The sequence below is a fragment of the Eulemur rufifrons genome, chromosome 7, assembly GCF_041146395.1.
Source record: "Eulemur rufifrons isolate Redbay chromosome 7, OSU_ERuf_1, whole genome shotgun sequence".
Classification (NCBI taxonomy): Eukaryota; Metazoa; Chordata; class Mammalia; order Primates; family Lemuridae; genus Eulemur; species Eulemur rufifrons.
The window spans coordinates 254,992,050-255,010,846 of NC_090989.1; the positions used below are offsets into that span (position 1 = coordinate 254,992,050).

Here is an 18,797-nt window from a genome sequence, read left to right on the forward strand (position 1 = left end):
GAAAGCCCTCTGGCCCTAAGGGCGGGCCTAAAAGGGGGCGGGGACTGGAGCGGGCTCCTACACCTCCCGCATTCGGGCGTACCCCTCTCGCGGCCGGCGGCCAGTGGCTGGCTGAAGCGGCGGTACTTTCTGCGTGGCCCCGGAAGGACATAGAGCGGAAGGCGGGAGAAGGAAGCAGCCGGCAGGGTAGGCGGCCCGAGGGGGCGGTTGCATGCGGATCGGACGTCCGTAGCCCAGTGAGCTTCCACACGCCGGCTCTCGCGGACAGGAGCCCACCCGACGGCCTGTGTTTGCGCTTCCAGACGCCGTCTGCGCTAGTGCGCCTGCGCGCCGGCCGGCCCCTGAGCCTCGCCGCTGTCCTCGAGCCGGCAGCCTGCCCGACGGTTCCTGCCGCGCTTCCCGCCGGGCCTCTCCGCTCGGCAGTGCATCGGCGGGCAGCATGTCGCGGCGGCGGCACAGCGATGAGAATGATGGTGAGTGCCCTAGATCGGCCGCGGAGGCCGTCCCGGGTGGGAGCTGAGGTTTGCTTTCTTTTGGTCTTGGGCTCTCCTGGGGACAGACGGGAAGCCCTCTCCCCGAGAGGTTCGGGGAACCACGGAGGGAAGGTGGGTGGTACAGTGCGGGTGTGGCCAGGCGGCTTCTGGAAAGCCACTGCTCCATCCACCCCGCGCTCCCCAGTTCCTTTAGTCGTGAGCCCATGATGGGGAAAGGAGGCCTGATGAAACCCCATGGATAGACCCCAGGTCTCCGAGGACTTTTCAGAATTTGGTTTTTAGCACCGCCGAGCAGGAAAGTACACCTATGTCTGTGCTGACTCCTCTTAGGGTGTATCTCGTTTTAACATTCAAAGCTGCACCTGAGAAGGGATCTCGGAAGACTTTGATGAAAGAAAAGGTACAAACAAAGCCGTGACTGAGATATCTGATGAATTGCAGTCTGAACTCTCTCTGCTGATCATCCGCTGATTTTCCTTTCAAGCTACAGGGAAATAATTTTGCCTCTTATCCACACTCAAGGAGGTCGCCAATAAACAAACACATGTTGTTTCGTTAGATTTTGAACTGGCTGTATTTTCCTAGTGTAAGAAAGAGTGCTAGAAAGCTAACTGGAGAGCACTGAGAGATTTAGACCATGGGCTCCTATCTCCATTTGGATGGTTGTGCTCATGGGGATCATGGTATTGCCATCACAAAACTAAGAATGATTTTGCTAGTTTAAACAAGAAAAAGATGCTTAATTACACGTAAGCATTACAATCAGTCAAGAACACACATCCATACATGAAAAAGTGAAACAGTAATTCTGTTAGTATATTTTTCCTTGATGAGAGTGTATAATAGTGGTGAAAATACAAGACTTTGGAACCAGAGGGTTTAAGTTCAAAACCAGACCCTACCATTTATTTTGTGATCTTGCCCAGGTTATACAATTCTCTTAAATCTTAGTCTGTAATATAGAAGTAATGGTATTTATTTCTTCTGGGTTTTGTGAGCGTTAAATGAGAACACATGTAACCAGTGGCTCATGATGATGTTTTATTTTATCATCTGTTAGTACTTAAAAGGTGATACACATCGTCAGATGTCAACAATGTGAGAAAAAACAAAGCGAAAATTGTAATTAAGTTTTCTCTGCTGACATTTCTCTCTCCTTGAATGTTAGGGCAATTAGGAACGGGGGCAGAATCCCAAGTATTTAGTTCTAGCAGTGAAACACCGGATTTCTGCTAGGGCATGGCTTGAGAGGATAGTCTAGTCCAGCCTTTTCATCTGACACCTAAGGAAGAGTTTAGAGACTGAGTATAATTACCATAGAGACACAATTGGCAGTGCCCAGACACCAGTAAGAGCAAGTCCAGGGCTTGCTTAGCTACCTAGGTGGTAACTGCATCGCATGCTTTGATTTTCAACACAGGAGGCTTCTTGTATAACCCCTGTACAGTGTATAGAAAATACAATTTTTGTATGCTGTGTAATAGACTAATCAAAAACTATGCTTGGAGTCGTCACTTGGGGTTTTAGAGAATATGAGTCTTTTTGTTGTTCCCATTTTCTTTGCTCTTCATATGCTTTCTTGTTTCCCTTCTCGGCATCCCTAAAGGGAGGAGAACACCAGAATTGGAATGCAAATATCTAGAAAAATATCTTTTGCTTGGTTATTGGGAGGCTTGGCATAACTTTCTTGGATTTGGCTTCTTTTTAATACCTGCTAGCAGCTAAATCACTGTCCATTTGAGTCTTGCTGCAGGAACCTCAGTAAATAAGACAGAGAAGTAAAATATGGCATTCATTAAGCAAAGTTTATTATGGTGGATAATTTAGTAGGAGAGTGGCAGATCTAATTGTTCTTCAGTAATACACTAAGCCTGGAACTTTGGTAAATTGCCACAATTTGGGTAATGATCAGATCTGAATCAGATATTTTTGATGCTTTGTATTTAGCTAAGCATCTACTACTTTTTTAAAAGGAAGAAATATTTGAAGTTTAAATGTTAGAGAAGGCTATTTTGAAGTAGGCTAAGAATTATTACAGTAAAAAATAAATACATGAATCTGAGCATTTCTGGATTATTGTCAGCTCCTGTCAGTCACTGACCTGACTTTCCATATGCTTGACTAGATGTCATTTATTCAATAAATATGTAACAGTGCCAAACTCTATCCTAACTACTTGCAATACAGTAGTGGACAGTGTAAAGGTGGAGTCTCCCTTCTAGAATGGAGAGGGGGAAAACAATCAAGTAACGAATAGTGTATCATAGTGACAAGTGTTATGAAGAAACATAATGTCAGATAAAGGGGATAGAGAATAATGTGAAGGAGGAGTTACTATTTTATGTAGTTGGTCAAGGAAGACCTCAGTGAGAATGGCATCTGATCAGAGACCTACAGGAGATAAGGTAGCAAGCCATGTGGCTGTATGGAGAAAAGCAGTGGTCCAAACAAAGGGAACTATGAGTGCAAAGGCCTGAAGGCTAGAGCTTTCCTGTCCTGTTCGCAGAACAGCAAGGAGGCCAGTGTTACTGGAGCAGAACAGACTATTCAGGGAGATGGGGTAGGAGACTATACCAATGAGGTTCATGTAGTAGTCAACTTATAGACAAGAAAAGGGAAATCATAAATGGAAAGTAACATATATGGATACTAGTCCAGTGCTAACTCTAATTCATTTCTTGGACTCTCTTTAAAAATGTCCCAGAAGCTTTTTTCAGATAGGGTCTCACTCTGTTTCAGGGGATAGAGTGCAGTGGCCTCATAGCTCACTGCAACCTGGAACTCCTAGGCTCAAGTGACCCTCCTGCCTCAGCCGCCCCCCGCCCACCCAAGTAGCTGGGACTGCAGGCATGCACCACCATGCCCAGCTAATTTTTCTATTTTTTGTAGAAATAAGGTCTTACCATGTTGCTCAGGCTGGTCTTGAACTCCTGGCCTGAAGCAATCCTCTGGCCTCTGCTCCCAAGTGCTAGGATTGCAACAGGCATGAGCCATTGCACTCAGCTCTCTGAAACTTTTTAGTTACTATAGGATATGCATATAGTAGGTGTTCGATATGTTATTTTTTTTTAAAGAAAAGATTTAGATTGTTCAAAATCTTAGCCAAGAAAACCATAGTAGCTCCATTTAAACTACTTAGAATTAAGTCCTTCTCTTTTAGAGAAGTCCTTCTCTTTTTCTCTACTTAAGAGAAAAAAATAAACAGAAGTGAAGGGGTTTGTTATTCTGAAAGAGTATAGTTTGTTTCAGAGGCGATGGTTACCTCTGTTTCAAATTTGCAGGATCAAATTACATTACCTTTCTCTTTTACGTTGTTGGGGTTTGTTACTTTTTTCTTTCATAGTGTTGGTTTTTGTTTTCTATGTTGTGGGTCTAAAATTTCTTACGGTACATCTAGTTCTAATAAGGATATAAGTTGTACAGTGTACCCATATTAATTTAAGATCTTGCAGGGAAAAATTTTATTTTGTATGTTAGGACCCTTTCAGGTGGGTTTTAATAAAGACTTGCTTCTCTCTTCTGTACTAGCCAGCCTGTCAGAGTGCAGTGGCAGTATATAACTTTAATTTACATAGTGGCAATATAAAAGTTACATAGTTACATTTTAATACAAATATAAAAGTTACATAGTTACATTTTAATACAAAAATCTGTTCTAGCTTTGGTAACTACCATAAGTATGTTTTCTTCAGCGCATGAAAACATTCAGCTAATTCCCCACATTTTATTCTTAATTAAGGTATCTTACCCACTTCCCTATGCTCTGACCCAGGTTCTTGTCTGAGTTCTATACCTTGAGTTCATATTGTGTCTGTAGTTTTCCCCTCCCCTTCGTATTCTCTCAAATATCAGGTGAGAGTGGGGCATCTCTTCCTTCTTAATACTTTCTTCCTCCTCCCATTTGCCAAACAAACCTTGTCCTTCAGCATAGCTGAAATGAAGTGAGGGTTTGCAGTTCAGAGATATGAATGACTATGTATGTGTATTTTCTAGTTTTTCCTCAGAAATCATACCTTCTCTCCTGCAGCATTGTTTTTCCCTTTTAAAGCTTACAGGAGGCTTGGAGGGTTGCTTTAGAGACTGGGATAGGATTCCAAAGTGGAACAAGCCGGCTGGATGGTTAAGTTACGAAGGCTATAGAGGTGGGTTAAAGGGTTGGCAAAGTAGATGGGCCAGAAAGAAAGGAACTGTGTGGTTAAGGTTTTAAAAACGACAAAAAAACAACTGCTTTCACTCAGCTCGTTTTTCAGTGTTTCTTAGAACACTATGAGTATATTCTGCTTTCTAAAATAGGTTTTCTTAACATCAGCACTATTGACATTTTGGACCAGATTATTCTTTGTTGTTGGGAAATGTCCGATGCGATGTGGGATATTTAGCAGCATCCCTGGCGTCTACCCACTAGATGCTGGTTGCACTCCCCCAGTCACGACAACAAAAATGTCTCCAGAGACTGCCAGATGGCCACTGGGGGCAAAATCTGTACCCAGTTGCGAACCACTGCTCTAGAAGAAGGCTATTTTAATGTCCTGGCTGACAGCTTATGTAAACATTACGTCAAACATGCGTTGTTTCTTCAAGGAATGACTCCTGGAAAAAAAGACCTTTGTGTGAAAGTTGGCTCTTCTGGTGGTAGAACCTTAATAGATCCTGTGACTTAGGTTTGTTGTATACTTAAGAATTAAGGTCGCTGATCCCTCTGTGCCACATATGTCTACAACTTGACACAGGTGGATATCTCCAGGAGTGCCTCTCAGCTGTCAAAGTGCATGCATGTTATACTTTTTGTGGCATCATCCCTTCAAAATTATATTCAGTGATGATTTAGTCAGATTATGGTATTTAAGGGGTTGGGAAGTGAAAGAACCAAGTGCTTTACCCTGTAACTTTTTATAATACCTCCCTTTGGTCCTATCTGGATAGTAACAAATTGATTTTATTCAGCTTAAGTTCATGTGGTATCTGAAGATCATTTCAGTCATTGTAGAGACTTAACAACCCAAGCTTAGAATAGCCAGGTGCTGTGTTTTATGAGAATCACCATACATTTCAAGCCAAATATTCCAGAGGCAAGTAAGTGATTATGAACTCTTTAAAAATAGTTAAATTCCTTGTTCTTCTGGAGTTGTCTAAAAGAAGAAAAAAGAAAAAAAAATAGTTCAATTCTTGTGGCTGTTCAGGTTTGAAGATTGAAGTCATATATAACTTGCTGCTGTGTAACCCTATATCCAGCTGCAGATTTTCGTTATTAATACAGATTCCCAACACAATTATAGACTCTTTCTCCCTTGCCCACATGCTGTCCTTATAATCCAATTGATGGAAGTGGAAAGTTGAATGATACTAGACTAGCCAAAATTGTTTAGCAATAGCATCAGGTTCTATACTTAACACTGTTATTTTAAGTTGTAAAGCCTTATGTTGTTTCACAAAAGAATTTAAGGTGGATGTGTTAAAGTTTTAAACAAAATGGTAAGAGATCATCAACAGCAAGGGTCTGAACAATAGACAGTCTGGTGTTTGAGGTTTATTCGTAGCACAGCTTCATTCACCTTGAATTCTTTAGCAATCAAAAGGACAGATGATTGGTCATGATTTTAGAATGGTAGATCTCTTTCGTATGTTAAAATCCTTTGAATGATACAGTTTTTGAATGAATCGGTATCAGTAATTATTCAGTTCATAAGAGCCAGTTAAAGCAAGGAATCATAAAACATGTGGTACTTTTTTCTTGAACTTCTGGCCTTAAGCGATCTTCCTACCTCAGCCTCCCCGAGTATCTGAGCTTGCAGGCACAAGCAGCCGTACCTGCCTAAAGGTACTTTTTTCTATGAATTATTTGATACAGTGCTCAAGACTTTTCTTGGAGTATATTTATGCTGACTATAGTTCCTATTGTTTGGGATACTCTATACTCTGTTACGGTGTGGTCTGTAGAACTGAAACTGTTAATTGAAGAGTTAAGAGCTTAGAAACTTGTAAAGCAAGTGAGAAATCCAGATGTTTTATGTTCCCTTTTCCTAGCTTTTGAAGTTTTCCTTTTCATACCTAATACAACTTTTTTTCCCCTCTATTAAGTCTTTCTAAAGCATTCAAGTTGGTTTTGCATCCTTATTTCATCATTTACGTAATAATTAAGTTACATTAGTAGAATAATGACTAGTACTGGTACTAACAGGTTTAGGAATAAGCAACTGAGAATCAGGAAACAACTCAAGTTAAAAGAATGGGGCCGGGCGCGGTGGCTCACGCCTGTAATCCTAGCACTCTGGGAGGCCGAGGCGGGTGGATCGCTCAAGGTCAGGAGTTCGAGACCAGCCTGAGCAAGAGCGAGACCCCGTCTCTACTAAAAATAGAAAAAAATTATATGGACAACTAAAAATATATATATAGAAAAATTAGCCGGGCATAGTGGCACATGCCTGTAGTCCCAGCTACTCGGGAGGCTGAGGCAGGAGGATCGCGTGAGCCCAGGAGTTTGAGGTTGCTGTGAGCTAGGCTGACGCCACGGCACTCACTCTAGCCTGGGCAACAAAGTGAGACTCTGTCTCAAAAAAAAAAAAAAAAAAAAAGAATGGGAGTAGCAGTACATGAGTATTTTACTAACTGCTAACATATATAGTATGTTTTTGGCAGCATCCCAGCCTGTCCACAGAAATGAACATGGCTGCTGTAAAAGCTCCGTGGGCAGTATTCACAAAAAATTTAACATAAATAATGCCGCCTGGAGTTATTTTATTAATATATAGTAGGAAATGGAGACTCCTGGGTAATTGAGCTTAGCCTGAACAAGTGAAGAGCTTCTACTCTGTGAAAAGGTAGAGCCTGGTAGAAAAGAGATTGTAGCCTAAAAAGGTTAAATAAAATTTGTGATAGCAGATTTATCATGTAATGTTAATTTTTTTGTGTTCCTGAAATAGGTGGACAGCCTCACAAAAGAAGAAAGACCTCTGATGCAAATGAAACTGAAGACCATTTGGAATCTTTAATATGCAAAGTAGGAGAAAAGGTATGCAGTGCATTAGGCACAGATTGTGATTGGTTTAGGGCTGTGGTTGACTGGGTTTTGAGTAATTTCTGCAGCTGAAAACTTGATGATTTAAGTTTTAGGCAAAGCTTGTGTTACCATGCATTTGTATACCAAAGTGAATGCTTGTTGAAACCACTGAGAGGTAGATAATTGACAGTTTTTAGTAATTAGTAATTTTCATAGTAAAATGAGTCATACATAGAAGGGACCTAGGGAATAGTCCTCTCAACTTATAAATGAATTAAAGCAGACTTGGATACTGGAGGTAATTTGCCCAGAGCAAGACATTGAATTAGTTAAGAGAGAGAGAATAGAACCCATGGTGTCTTCCCATTTCTCATATTCTGCTATCTTAGACTGCTTACTTTTTGAATTCCATTCATTGTCTTTTCATGGATTTCTAAAGAACAGTAGCTGTCTGAATTGATTTGTATTAAACCTGTCATAGCTCCCTTATACATGTCTAAGGCTTCAACTTCTTTATGATTGTCTAGAAAATTTTATTTTATTTAGTTCACTAATTGCTGAGTACTTGATAGATGTTTAATTTGATGTCCTCTACAGAGTGCCTGCTCTTTGGAGAGCAACCTAGAAGGCTTGGCTGGTGTTTTAGAAGCCGATCTTCCTAACTACAAGAGCAAGATCTTAAGGCTTCTTTGTACAGTGTATGTATGCAAAAGATTTATGAATCCAGGTGATAATGTATTATCTACTCTTAAATGCTTTGGGAAATGTTCAAAAGATGTGTTCCATATGTCATTGCGTTTCCTTCTACCAGAGAATCTGTACAAATGAAATGAGCTTTGGCCCTTTGGTGAGCTCTTTTTCTTGGGGATAAATAGGACTAAAATTGAGCATTTTCCTTATATTGTTTGTTAGAACCTTAGAATCATTTGAGTTGACTTTTTAAATAAAGAAGTAGACACTTTCTCAGAGATTTTTTTCTTTAAAGCATGTATGTTAAAATGCATAAAATAGAGTTTAACTTATATTTTTAAATTGGTAGTAAGTACCAAATAAATTTGAAAACTGGTGACTCAAGTAATAGCTCTTGAAAGACTGAAGATACCTTTGAAGCTGTTTAATAGGCCTACTCTTGCAGTTAAGTGAGCTAGAACAGGGAACAGCATTTAATTTGTGAGGGAATTAAAGTGGGAGAATGTCTCATGAAATCGTGAAACAACCTCTCCTAGTGGTGGAAATCGCAATCTAGACTTTGTTGTTTCTCACAGACATGGATCACTCTGAATTGTTTGCTTTGCAAACTTACGGATAAACAGGGTCTTTGTAGTTTACATGAAATTAAATCTGTGAAGTATTTTTAAATTATGAGGGTGACTTTTAAGTTATTTTTGTTATTTTAAAATAATTTTTTAATGCTTACAGCTCATTTTTGAAATTTAACAATGTACACACAAACTGAAACCATCAGTAGATTTAATTTGAACCTCTCATATTTAAAGTGCAGTTAGTTTGCTGTATAATTTTTTAAAGGAATCCAAATAATATTTTGGAAGACAGATCCTTAGACTAAGAAACTACCAAGAAAAATAGTTTTGCTATAGTTATCATCCATAAGATACCTTCTGTTTTGAAACCATTTATTACAAGAGAATGGAGTGGCATTTATACTTAAACTTTGTTAAAAGCCATGTTTGTTTAAGGCTGCACTAGTATTGCTTGACACTGTTCTCTTCTAATTTTGGGTTTTGAGAGGGCTTCAGGGAACATGGTTACTATCAACACAAGTATTTTTTTGAAGACCTAATTTATCCTTAATGTTTTGCTAGGTACCTTGGAAAACATTAAAAGAAGAGAGAATCTCTCCCCCACTTACCATGAATTCTTATTTGCTTTTCTTTTTGAGCTAATTTCTAAAGGCTGCCTTAAATAGGAAGCAACATTTTCTTTTTCTAAAGGTTTCTTATTGTAATCTTCCCTACTTTTCAAGTAACTTTAATGAAATCAACATCCTTGGAGTAAGCAACTGTGATGTAAACAAAGCTTAACTATGTCAGAGCACCATGTTAAAAATCGAATTATTTAACTGGTAGGAACTGAGCTGAAACTGGTTTTAATTCTGCATCTTTTCTAAGCAACTAGAATAGTGTTTCTCAAAGTAGAATTCTGATTCCATGACATTTGGTTAGCTAAGTTTAGAAACTCTGAATGTATCTCCCAGCCACCCCCCTTAATGATTCTACATTAAAGAAGCTTGTTTCACCTAGCATTTCTGAGATGTTTTACCATGGAAACCATTTTCTGTGGAACTGCTATTTAGTTCCACTAAACATACTTGAAGAAAAACTGGTCTAGCATTAGTTATATTTATTTCAGTGTGATAACTTCACAAATAAGCTTTCTTAAAAAGATGTAAAAAAATAAACTTTCTTAACTCTTGGATTCACTAACTAGAATTAAAATGAAAAATTACGGGGGCCACCGTCCACAGCTCTTCTTAATGACGGTGCCTTTTCTGAAGTTTTAAAGACATAGCTAAAAGTAATCCTGTTCCAAAGTTAATGGAATGATAAATATTTTACATAAAATTCAGCAACTTAACATGATGCCATTGTTTTGGGATTTTCTTGTACTGGGTTCTCAAATCAGTGCACGTCTGTTACCTGAGAAGTTGACAATTTATACAACATTAGTTGGACTACTGAATGCCAGAAATTACAACTTTGGTGGAGAATTTGTAGAAGCTATGATTCGTCAACTTAAAGAATCATTGAAAGCAAACAATTATAATGAAGCTGTATATTTGGTAAGTTTTTTGTTTTTTCTTTAGGGTTCGTTTTGTTATATTATGACTTAGCGTTGGGATGAAGGGGAGAGATGAGCTGTAACCAAATAATTTAAAGACTCTTTCCTGAAGCATTCTCATTCACTCTCATAGCTTCATAAACCACCTTTATTTTGATGATGCTGCCAAATTTATAACTGTATCTCCAACTTCAACTTTTCCACTGAGCGCCAGACCTATTCCAAATACTACCTGCATAGCCCTAAGATATCCTACCTGGAAGTTCCTAAATTAATACATTATACTTCCTTTCCTTCTGTCCTCTCCCCAGGGTCCGCTGTATACTGGGTAACCCATTTAGAAACCTGAACATTAATTTTTATCTTTCCTTTGCCCCCTTATACCATAAGCGTCCCCAGGCCCTGTCATTCTACCTCCTAAATTTTTCTCAAATCTGTCCCTTCTTTCTCCAGGGCCTCTAGCATAGTTCATGCCTTCTTTCTCATGTCCTTAGCAGCCTCTTAACTGATCCTTTTGCGTCTAGATTCTCTGCCTTTTACTTTATGATCTACAGTGGCACCAGAGTGGTCTTTCTATAACTAAGCTCTGCTCATGTTGGTTACTGGTTAAAAACCTTAGTTCCTTCTCATTGTCTATGGTAGGTGGTCTTAAAAGCCTGATGCATAAGATGATTCCTTGGATCTCAGGAAGTGAATATTAAAACTCTTATCTTAAATGGAAATGAAATTAAGCGTTGCTAATACTTAATACATAGATTGATAGTGTGATCCAGTGTATTTCATAAATAAATACACATGTTTTGGAGATATGTGATCAGATTCTTTTTTAGTGTTCATACAAAAATGTTTGGACACCCACCGGGCTATAGAATTCAAGTTCAGACTCTAGTCTGACACTTTATGGTTGCCCATCTGTTTGTTTCTCTGTCCTTGCCTTCTATACACCCTCCAGCTGTATCAAAATTCTTGGCAGATCCCTAACTACATTTTGTTTTCAAACCTCTCTGCCTACAATGCCTGCCTGGCTCATGACTTGTGGATTACTTTGCTCATTCTGTATGACCTAGCCCGAGTGTTGCCTCCTTTCTGATACTTTCCCCTACACCCTTTGTCACTGATCCTAGAGAACTTTTTATTTACCTTTTAGTATAGGAGTCATCTCTTTGTGTTGAGATTATGCTGATCACACTAGACTATGAGTCTGCTATGGCAGTAACTTTAGTAGTGCTTAGCAGTGACACCAAATAACTATCTGTTCCATAATTTCCGTTTCTGTAGTTCAGTGAAAATTATTCAAAGCCAAATGGAAAAGGAGATGATAGGTTCAAGGAGCTAGAATATTTTAGCGTCTGGGTTCTTAATATAGTATAACATGGAAACCTATAAGCTCACAGATTCCTGCAACAGTCTGTTACAACTCCTCAACTCTGCCGTTGTAGCACAAAAGCAGCCATAGAAAATATGTAACTGAATGAGCATGGCTGTTCCAATAAAAGTTTACTTAAGGACACTGAAATTTGAATTCCATATAATTCGTATGTTCTTTTTATTTTTATTTTTTTGCTGGCATTTAAAAATCTAAAAACTGTTCTTAGTTCATAGGCTATACAAAAAACAGGAATTGGGCTAGTGGTTTTTGGGACCCATAGTTTAGACCATACAAGATTGCTTATTTTGTAATTATTATAAAGAACATTTAGATTTAAAAGCAGAAATTGTTTGCCCCTACAGGTCCGTTTTTTATCTGATCTTGTGAATTGTCATGTGATTGCTGCCCCATCAATGGTAGCTATGTTTGAAAATTTTGTAAGTGTAACTCAGGAAGAGGACGTGCCTCAGGTAAGAGAACCCCTTATGCTGAATCTTCTCCATATAGAACCAGGAATTTTTTACTGGTAACCCTTCAGCAATAAATAAAAGATAATAACAGGTAATCATACCGTAACTTCTTAATATCTAAAAGTTAACTGGCATACTGATGAGTTCTCATGACATGCATGTTAATTCAAATGATTCTGTCTAGTAAGACTAGAATTAATATACCTGGAAATGCTCTGAATGAACCAGATGTCTTATTTAAACCCTATAGCTTCCATAGGATTTCATTCAAGAATAAAATATGAAAAATTAACTGGCACATATTTTAAACTTACCTTTTTAAACATCCTTTAGGTGCGACGGGATTGGTATGTGTATGCATTTCTGTCATCTTTGCCCTGGGTTGGAAAGGAGTTGTACGAAAAGAAAGATGCAGAGATGGACCGCATCTTTGCCAACACTGAAAGCTATCTTAAGTAAGGGCATAGCTCATAGTACTGTTTGTTGTTTAGATAAAGGATATCTTACTGATATAATGTGTTATACATTTTATCTGTTAGCGATACTATGTGAGTGTCTCAAAAATAAGCTGTAGAGTTCCTAGAGGTGTTCTCTAGGTACCCTCGTTCTCCTATTGTTGTAACTTACTGAAACTTCAAAATAATCAAATATGTGTGCTTACTTTGCCCATGCAAGGGAGTTGGTAACAAAGCTTCTTTTAAAACATCCTAATGTGATACAGTATTTCCTCAAGTATTTGTGTGATTAAGAATTACCTGTGGTACTTAAAATGCTCAGATCCCAACCCCTAGACCTAGCGAATCACACTATTTGGGAGGGAGAGTTGGACATCTATATTATTAATATATTCCACAGGTGGAGAACTGCTGCCCCAGCACATACGATATATTTATTTCATATAAGTTAATCTTGCCAAGCTCTTGAAACAGTGGTCCTTAACCTTTTGCCTAGCTTATACTTCTTAAGTACTATGACACATTTCAATTAAAATAGTCCCAAATCTTCCCATTATCCATGTCCCAAGCCAGTGTAAAAGCTTGGTTTATCTCGTTAGATAGTTAATACTAATAATAGACCTTGTTAGTAAACTTATGCTTGATTACCCTGCAGCATGGTAATGATTATGTGTCAGTTAAGTTTTTGCAGATTGGTTTTTCTGTTAAGTTTCATTTTTTATTAATAGGTACTTCTTTAGATAACTGTTAATATCTACTTAGGTTATAAATAAAGCTAGAAGAAGTCTAACAATCTTATACATGTGTGTGTATACATATCCCTCCTCTTTTTATACAAATGGTAGTCCAGTGTACCCACTGTTCTTCACTTGCTTTTTTTCTTACTGTGACTTGAATTTATTGCATAAAAATGTATAGCTGTGCCTCATTCTTTTTAACAGTTATATGATATTCCACTGTTTTAATGTACCATGATTTCTTTAACTGGTCCCCTGTTAGTGGACATTCAGGTTATTTCTAGTTCTTCTGTTAGAAATAATGTTTCACTGATTGTCTTTGTGTATGTGCACAATTATGTTAATGGGGAATGTGAATTCTTAGAAATGGCATTTCTGGGTTGAAGGTTCTGAACGATTTTAATTTTGATAGATTTAGTCAAATTGCCTTCCAAAAAGATTATACCAATTAACCTCTCTGCCAACAATGTTTGAGACTGAATCTTTACCTACACCTTGGCGATGCAGAGTACATTATCAAAACAGTTGATATCTGCCAATCCAATAGGTAAAAATTCTTTCATTGCTCTAATTTACATTTTATTCATTATGAAAGTGACTGAGAATCCTTTTACGTTTTTAAAAGCCTAAATGTAGACTTTCATTTTTTTCTTTAGAAGACGCCAAAAGACTCATGTGCCCATGTTACAGGTATGGACTGCTGATAAACCACATCCACAAGAAGAGGTAAATTGATTTCAGTCTCTTGTGATACACACAGTCAGCTCTTAAGTAGATTCTTATCTCTGTAACATATGCAAGCCATTCCATTTGTACACCTTAGCTACATTTCCACATTTCATGTCAGGGATCCAACTCCTCATAGCCCTAGGCTTACATTGTATTTCCAATAAATGTGCGAATGTAGTTGAAACATTCCCTTGTTCTTTAGGATACCAGCTATCACAGAGTTGACATATTTTTTATTTAAATGTCCAATTTGAAAAATATAAAAGGAAACAGCTCCAAGCAGAGAGATTTTATAAAATAAGTAATTAAAATAAGCAATGTAGATAGGAGGAATAAGTTCTAGTGTTCTGTACCACACTGTAAGATGACTATAGTTAACAAAAATATATTGTTTCAGCCAGGCGCGTTGGCTCATGCCCATAATCCCAGCACTTTGGGAGGCTGAAGCAGGAGGATCGCTTGAAGCCAGGAGTTTAAGACCTGTCTGGGCAACATAGCAAGACCTCATCTCTAAAAAAAAAAAAAAAAAAAAAAAAATACATATATATGTAGTTTCAAATAGCTAAAAGAAGGATATTGAATGTTCCCAACACAAAGAAATGATAAATGTGTGAGGTGATGGATTGAAACATCACTATGTACCCCACAAATATGTACAATTACTATTTGTCAGTTAAAAAAAGGCATAATAAATAAAACAGAAACAACCCCCTTCTTTTGTACCATTTTGAATTGCACATTAGCTTACTTTTGTATCCTATATTTTAGAAGATAGTGAATTTTTATTTTGTCTAGTCAAAATATTATTATATTAATTCTTAAAAATTAATCTGTCTTTAGTATTTAGATTGCCTGTGGGCCCAGATTCAGAAATTGAAAAAGGATCGCTGGCAGGAACGGCACATCCTAAGACCTTATCTTGCCTTTGACAGCATCCTGTGTGAAGCACTACAGCACAATCTGCCTCCTTTCACACCACCTCCTCACACTGAAGATTCAATGTACCCGATGCCAAGGGTCATCTTCAGAATGTTTGATTACACAGATGATCCCGAGGTATGTGACCAACTAAAAGTTCCTACATAGGGCCTGTGTTGCATTGTACTTGTGGTTTAATCTTGCTTGCATTATGCCTGCAATACATTTTAATTTTGAGTTTTTTATCTAAAAAGGCCAATGGCAATGAATTTAACTTCTTAATTCAGTGAATGATATCACCTTATTATGCAATAAGTTATATTTGGCATGTGTAAATAGATTAGAGAGACAGGCACAATATGCAGGTTAAGGGTGTAGGTTTGAGAAACAGATTGGTTTGTGTTTTAATCCTGGCTTGGCCACATACTAACTGTGATTTTGGGTGAGTTATTTACCTCTCTGAGCCTTAGTTTCCTAAAGGAAGAATAATAGTATGTATCTCATAATCTTATTATGAGGATTAAATTACGACACATATGAACTGCATAGAACAGTGTCTGACACATGAATGCCCAATAATTTTAGCTGTTGTTCTTAATAAGGTTATTTTTCAAGAAAAATACCTAGTTTTAGAGATTGTCCATCTCTCTCTAGACAGCACAGCTTAAGTTATTCATATTGTGTTATTATTTAAAAACAAATATTAAATACTTTTAATTAAACTCTAAAGATTAGTATAAGCTGACTTATCATTTTTAAATGTGTTTTTTATTATGAAGTCAAGTTACTAGCAGCCTTTACACTTTAAGAAAATGTATAATTTTGATATTAGGCATAAAAATTATAACTATGCATTAATTATTTTATATCTCTGCACTTATATGATTATCTTACATCCAGGCAGCATGTACAGTGATGACTAGATTGTTTCTGAATAGAAATTTCCCTGGCTAAAGTACAATACCTCTTGCTTAGTATAGGCCAGTCAGCATGGAACGGGGTTTCTCATCTTCTTAGCACAAGTGACATTTTGGAATGGATAATTTTTCATTGCAGGGGTCTGTCCTATGTATTGTGAGATGCTCAGTAGCATCCTTGGCCTCTACCCTCTAGATTCCAGTAGTGCTCCCCCTGCCTCAGTTGTGATAACCAAAAATGTCTCCAGAGATTGCCAAATGTCCCCTTTGGGGCAAAATTGCTCCCAGTTAAGAACTCCTGGCATAAGAAGCAATATTACCACCTAAGGTCAAATTTGAGTTTCTTTCTCCTGTCTTTTCTGTCCTATGGTAAAGTATTTATGACCAGTGGGAATTTAGTATGGTTTAGCCATATATTGTTATCTATTTCAGAATAAAAAGTTATCAGATAATCAGTTACATATGCAAAATTATCAACTTGCTGCCCACTTTTCTATATTTCATATGTAGTAAATTGCTTTTAGTCAAAATTATGTAATGGTCTATGGAGGCATACCTAACTGAAAATCTGGTTTACATTTAAGACCAGTAAAGTCTTTGTGATTAAGTATTCATTTATACAAGGGAAACTAGAATGAGACTTCAAAATTTGTTTCTTCGGTACTGTTTATATTTAAATGGTATTGCCTCTGTAATATGCCTATCCATCCTTTGCCAGAGGGTATAAATATATAAGATACTTGTTACCCTCAAAATGAAGAGGATTTGGTTTTTTCCTTTGTTCTGACCTTTACAAAAAATGTTTAAAAAAATGTAGAAATTATAAAGAAGATTAAAGTAAAATCATCCCAAAATCTTTAAGGGTCTAATGTATGCTCTTTGAAAATATTTGCTATGAATTAGTTAAGAAAGAATTAATATCATCCAGGTAATATTTCTTAACCTTTTCTTAATGTTTATGGACATCTTTCAGTGTATACATGATTTTTTAGATCTATATGGTATTTGAATAGAATTTTCTCATGGTTTAAAAAATAAGCCATATAAAGCTTGTAATATACAAAATTACTTAGTTTGTTTCATATAAGAACCAATATGTAAAGTGGGCAGTGGTAGCGTGGCATCAGATGTAGTAGAAGAAACGCTACAGCTGACACTCTGATTTTATTGTAGGTAAGTGAACACAACAATGAACTTTGCTGAAATACAGAACTTCTAACATTTTGGAACTTTTATCCCCTAACTTCTACCACCTAATAGTAGTGCCTGGAACATAAAAGTCTCTGAAATAATTGTTGAATAAATGAAAGAAATCTGTTTTCTAGGTCTGTATACATATATATTTGGTTTTCTTTCCAGGGTCCTGTTATGCCAGGAAGTCATTCAGTGGAAAGATTTGTAATAGAAGAGAATCTTCACTGCATCATTAAGTCCCACTGGAAGGAAAGGAAGACTTGGTAAGATTCTTTTTAAGGTCCTTTTAGAGGAGAGAAAAAGCGATTTTGGTGAGTCAATAAGACCAAAATATATGTTCAGAGTATAAGAAAATCTTTCTATCCTCCTGTTTCCCTGTCTTACTAAAACCAACCTCTAGAAGCACTTGTTTTACTTTCTTGAGACTCTTTACCCTCAAATAGTACTTTTCTGGGTGCTTTATAGTAATGTGCATATAATGCTGGGGGTTTTGTGTGTATATTCAGCATATGCTCTGGAGAACTTGAATGGCAAGCTATTTTGGTTTGGATGTATGAGAATAAATGAATCCAATGGTTTTGCTCCATTATCTAACAATTTAGATACCTAAGCTTTGGAAGAGTTTAATAAAATTTTCTTAGACCTTGGAAGATTTGGGCTTAGATTTTAAGGTGGAAAGAAATATAGTAGTATTTTGGGAGTGTTCCCTGCTATTAAAACTTTTTACATTAGTGGGTCTGAATATGCTTCCTTAATATTATTATTTAGACACCTTTTGATGTTTCAAGAAATCTTGGATGCATTAGAGATTTTCCTTAGGGTAGACAAAATAATTTATGCCATCCTTAAGTGAAATAATCGAAATCTAGAACATTTCAGAAAAGATTTTTCTTGTATCTAAACATACTGCTTTTGAAACTGCTTGTTTTATTTTTCATATCTTTGCATACTTATTAAACTTAAATTGTACTTTTTATAGTGCTGCACAGCTAGTGAGCTATCCAGGGAAGAACAAGATCCCCTTGAACTACCACATAGTTGAGGTATGCATTCCATGTGGAGCTTGTGTCTAAGTTTCAGAATCTTTCTGTTGACTTTAAAGTATAATCTACTCTTGGCTTATTTTTGTTTTTCTCACTACTTGTCAGGCACTGAAAATTAACAGAGGAGTGAGGAAATTGCTGTCAGTTTTGATGCTCTGTTAGCCATGTTAGTAAAGAGAACAAAGGAATTTTGAGTTGCCTATAAATTATTTATTAAGGTTAAGTATGAAATGTCCAATTTCCTTAAGGACTGTTTGACAGTTGATATCTCTGACATTTCACTCTGACACTTTCTGTTTTTATGTTTATTGTGAAGGTACATCCTCAGTCTTTCAAACGCATGTTTTGGACTATGATTATCTTTCAACTTTTTTTAGAGCAATTTTTGTGAAACCATGGACAAGTCAAAAATTTGTGTTATCTTCAAATATGAGTTCCGTTGTGGAACCAATGCGGCACAGACAGCTCAAAATATCAATGAAGTGTTTGGGAAAGATGTAGCTAATGAACTCACAGTATGTCGATAGTTTGAGCAGTTCCTTTCTGATTATTTAATCTTGAAAATGAGCCACATGGGTGACCTGAGACCAAGGTGGATAATGATGAGCTGAAAGCTGTAGTGGAAGCGAATCCATGTCAACCTACATGTGGATTAGCAGCAAGGTTTGACGTTAC

General features: G+C 37.2%; 1 protein-coding gene across 2 annotated transcripts in view; it reads left to right on the plus strand.

Annotated features, from left to right (window-relative positions):
- Positions 1-392: 392 nt before the first annotated feature.
- NCBP1 (nuclear cap binding protein subunit 1) overlaps positions 393-18,797 on the plus strand; it is a 39,288-nt gene continuing 20,883 nt past the window's right edge. Inside the window, exons 1-10 of one of the 2 annotated variants that reach the window (XM_069476613.1) lie at positions 393-473; positions 7,415-7,503; positions 8,089-8,189; positions 10,135-10,291; positions 12,022-12,129; positions 12,463-12,584; positions 13,978-14,047; positions 14,891-15,106; positions 17,245-17,342; positions 18,059-18,122. In XM_069476613.1, the coding sequence (XP_069332714.1) occupies positions 440-473; positions 7,415-7,503; positions 8,089-8,189; positions 10,135-10,291; positions 12,022-12,129; positions 12,463-12,584; positions 13,978-14,047; positions 14,891-15,106; positions 17,245-17,342; positions 18,059-18,122 (1,059 nt within the window). In that variant the 5' untranslated portion in view covers positions 393-439. The other variant, XM_069476614.1, reaches the window with a different exon arrangement.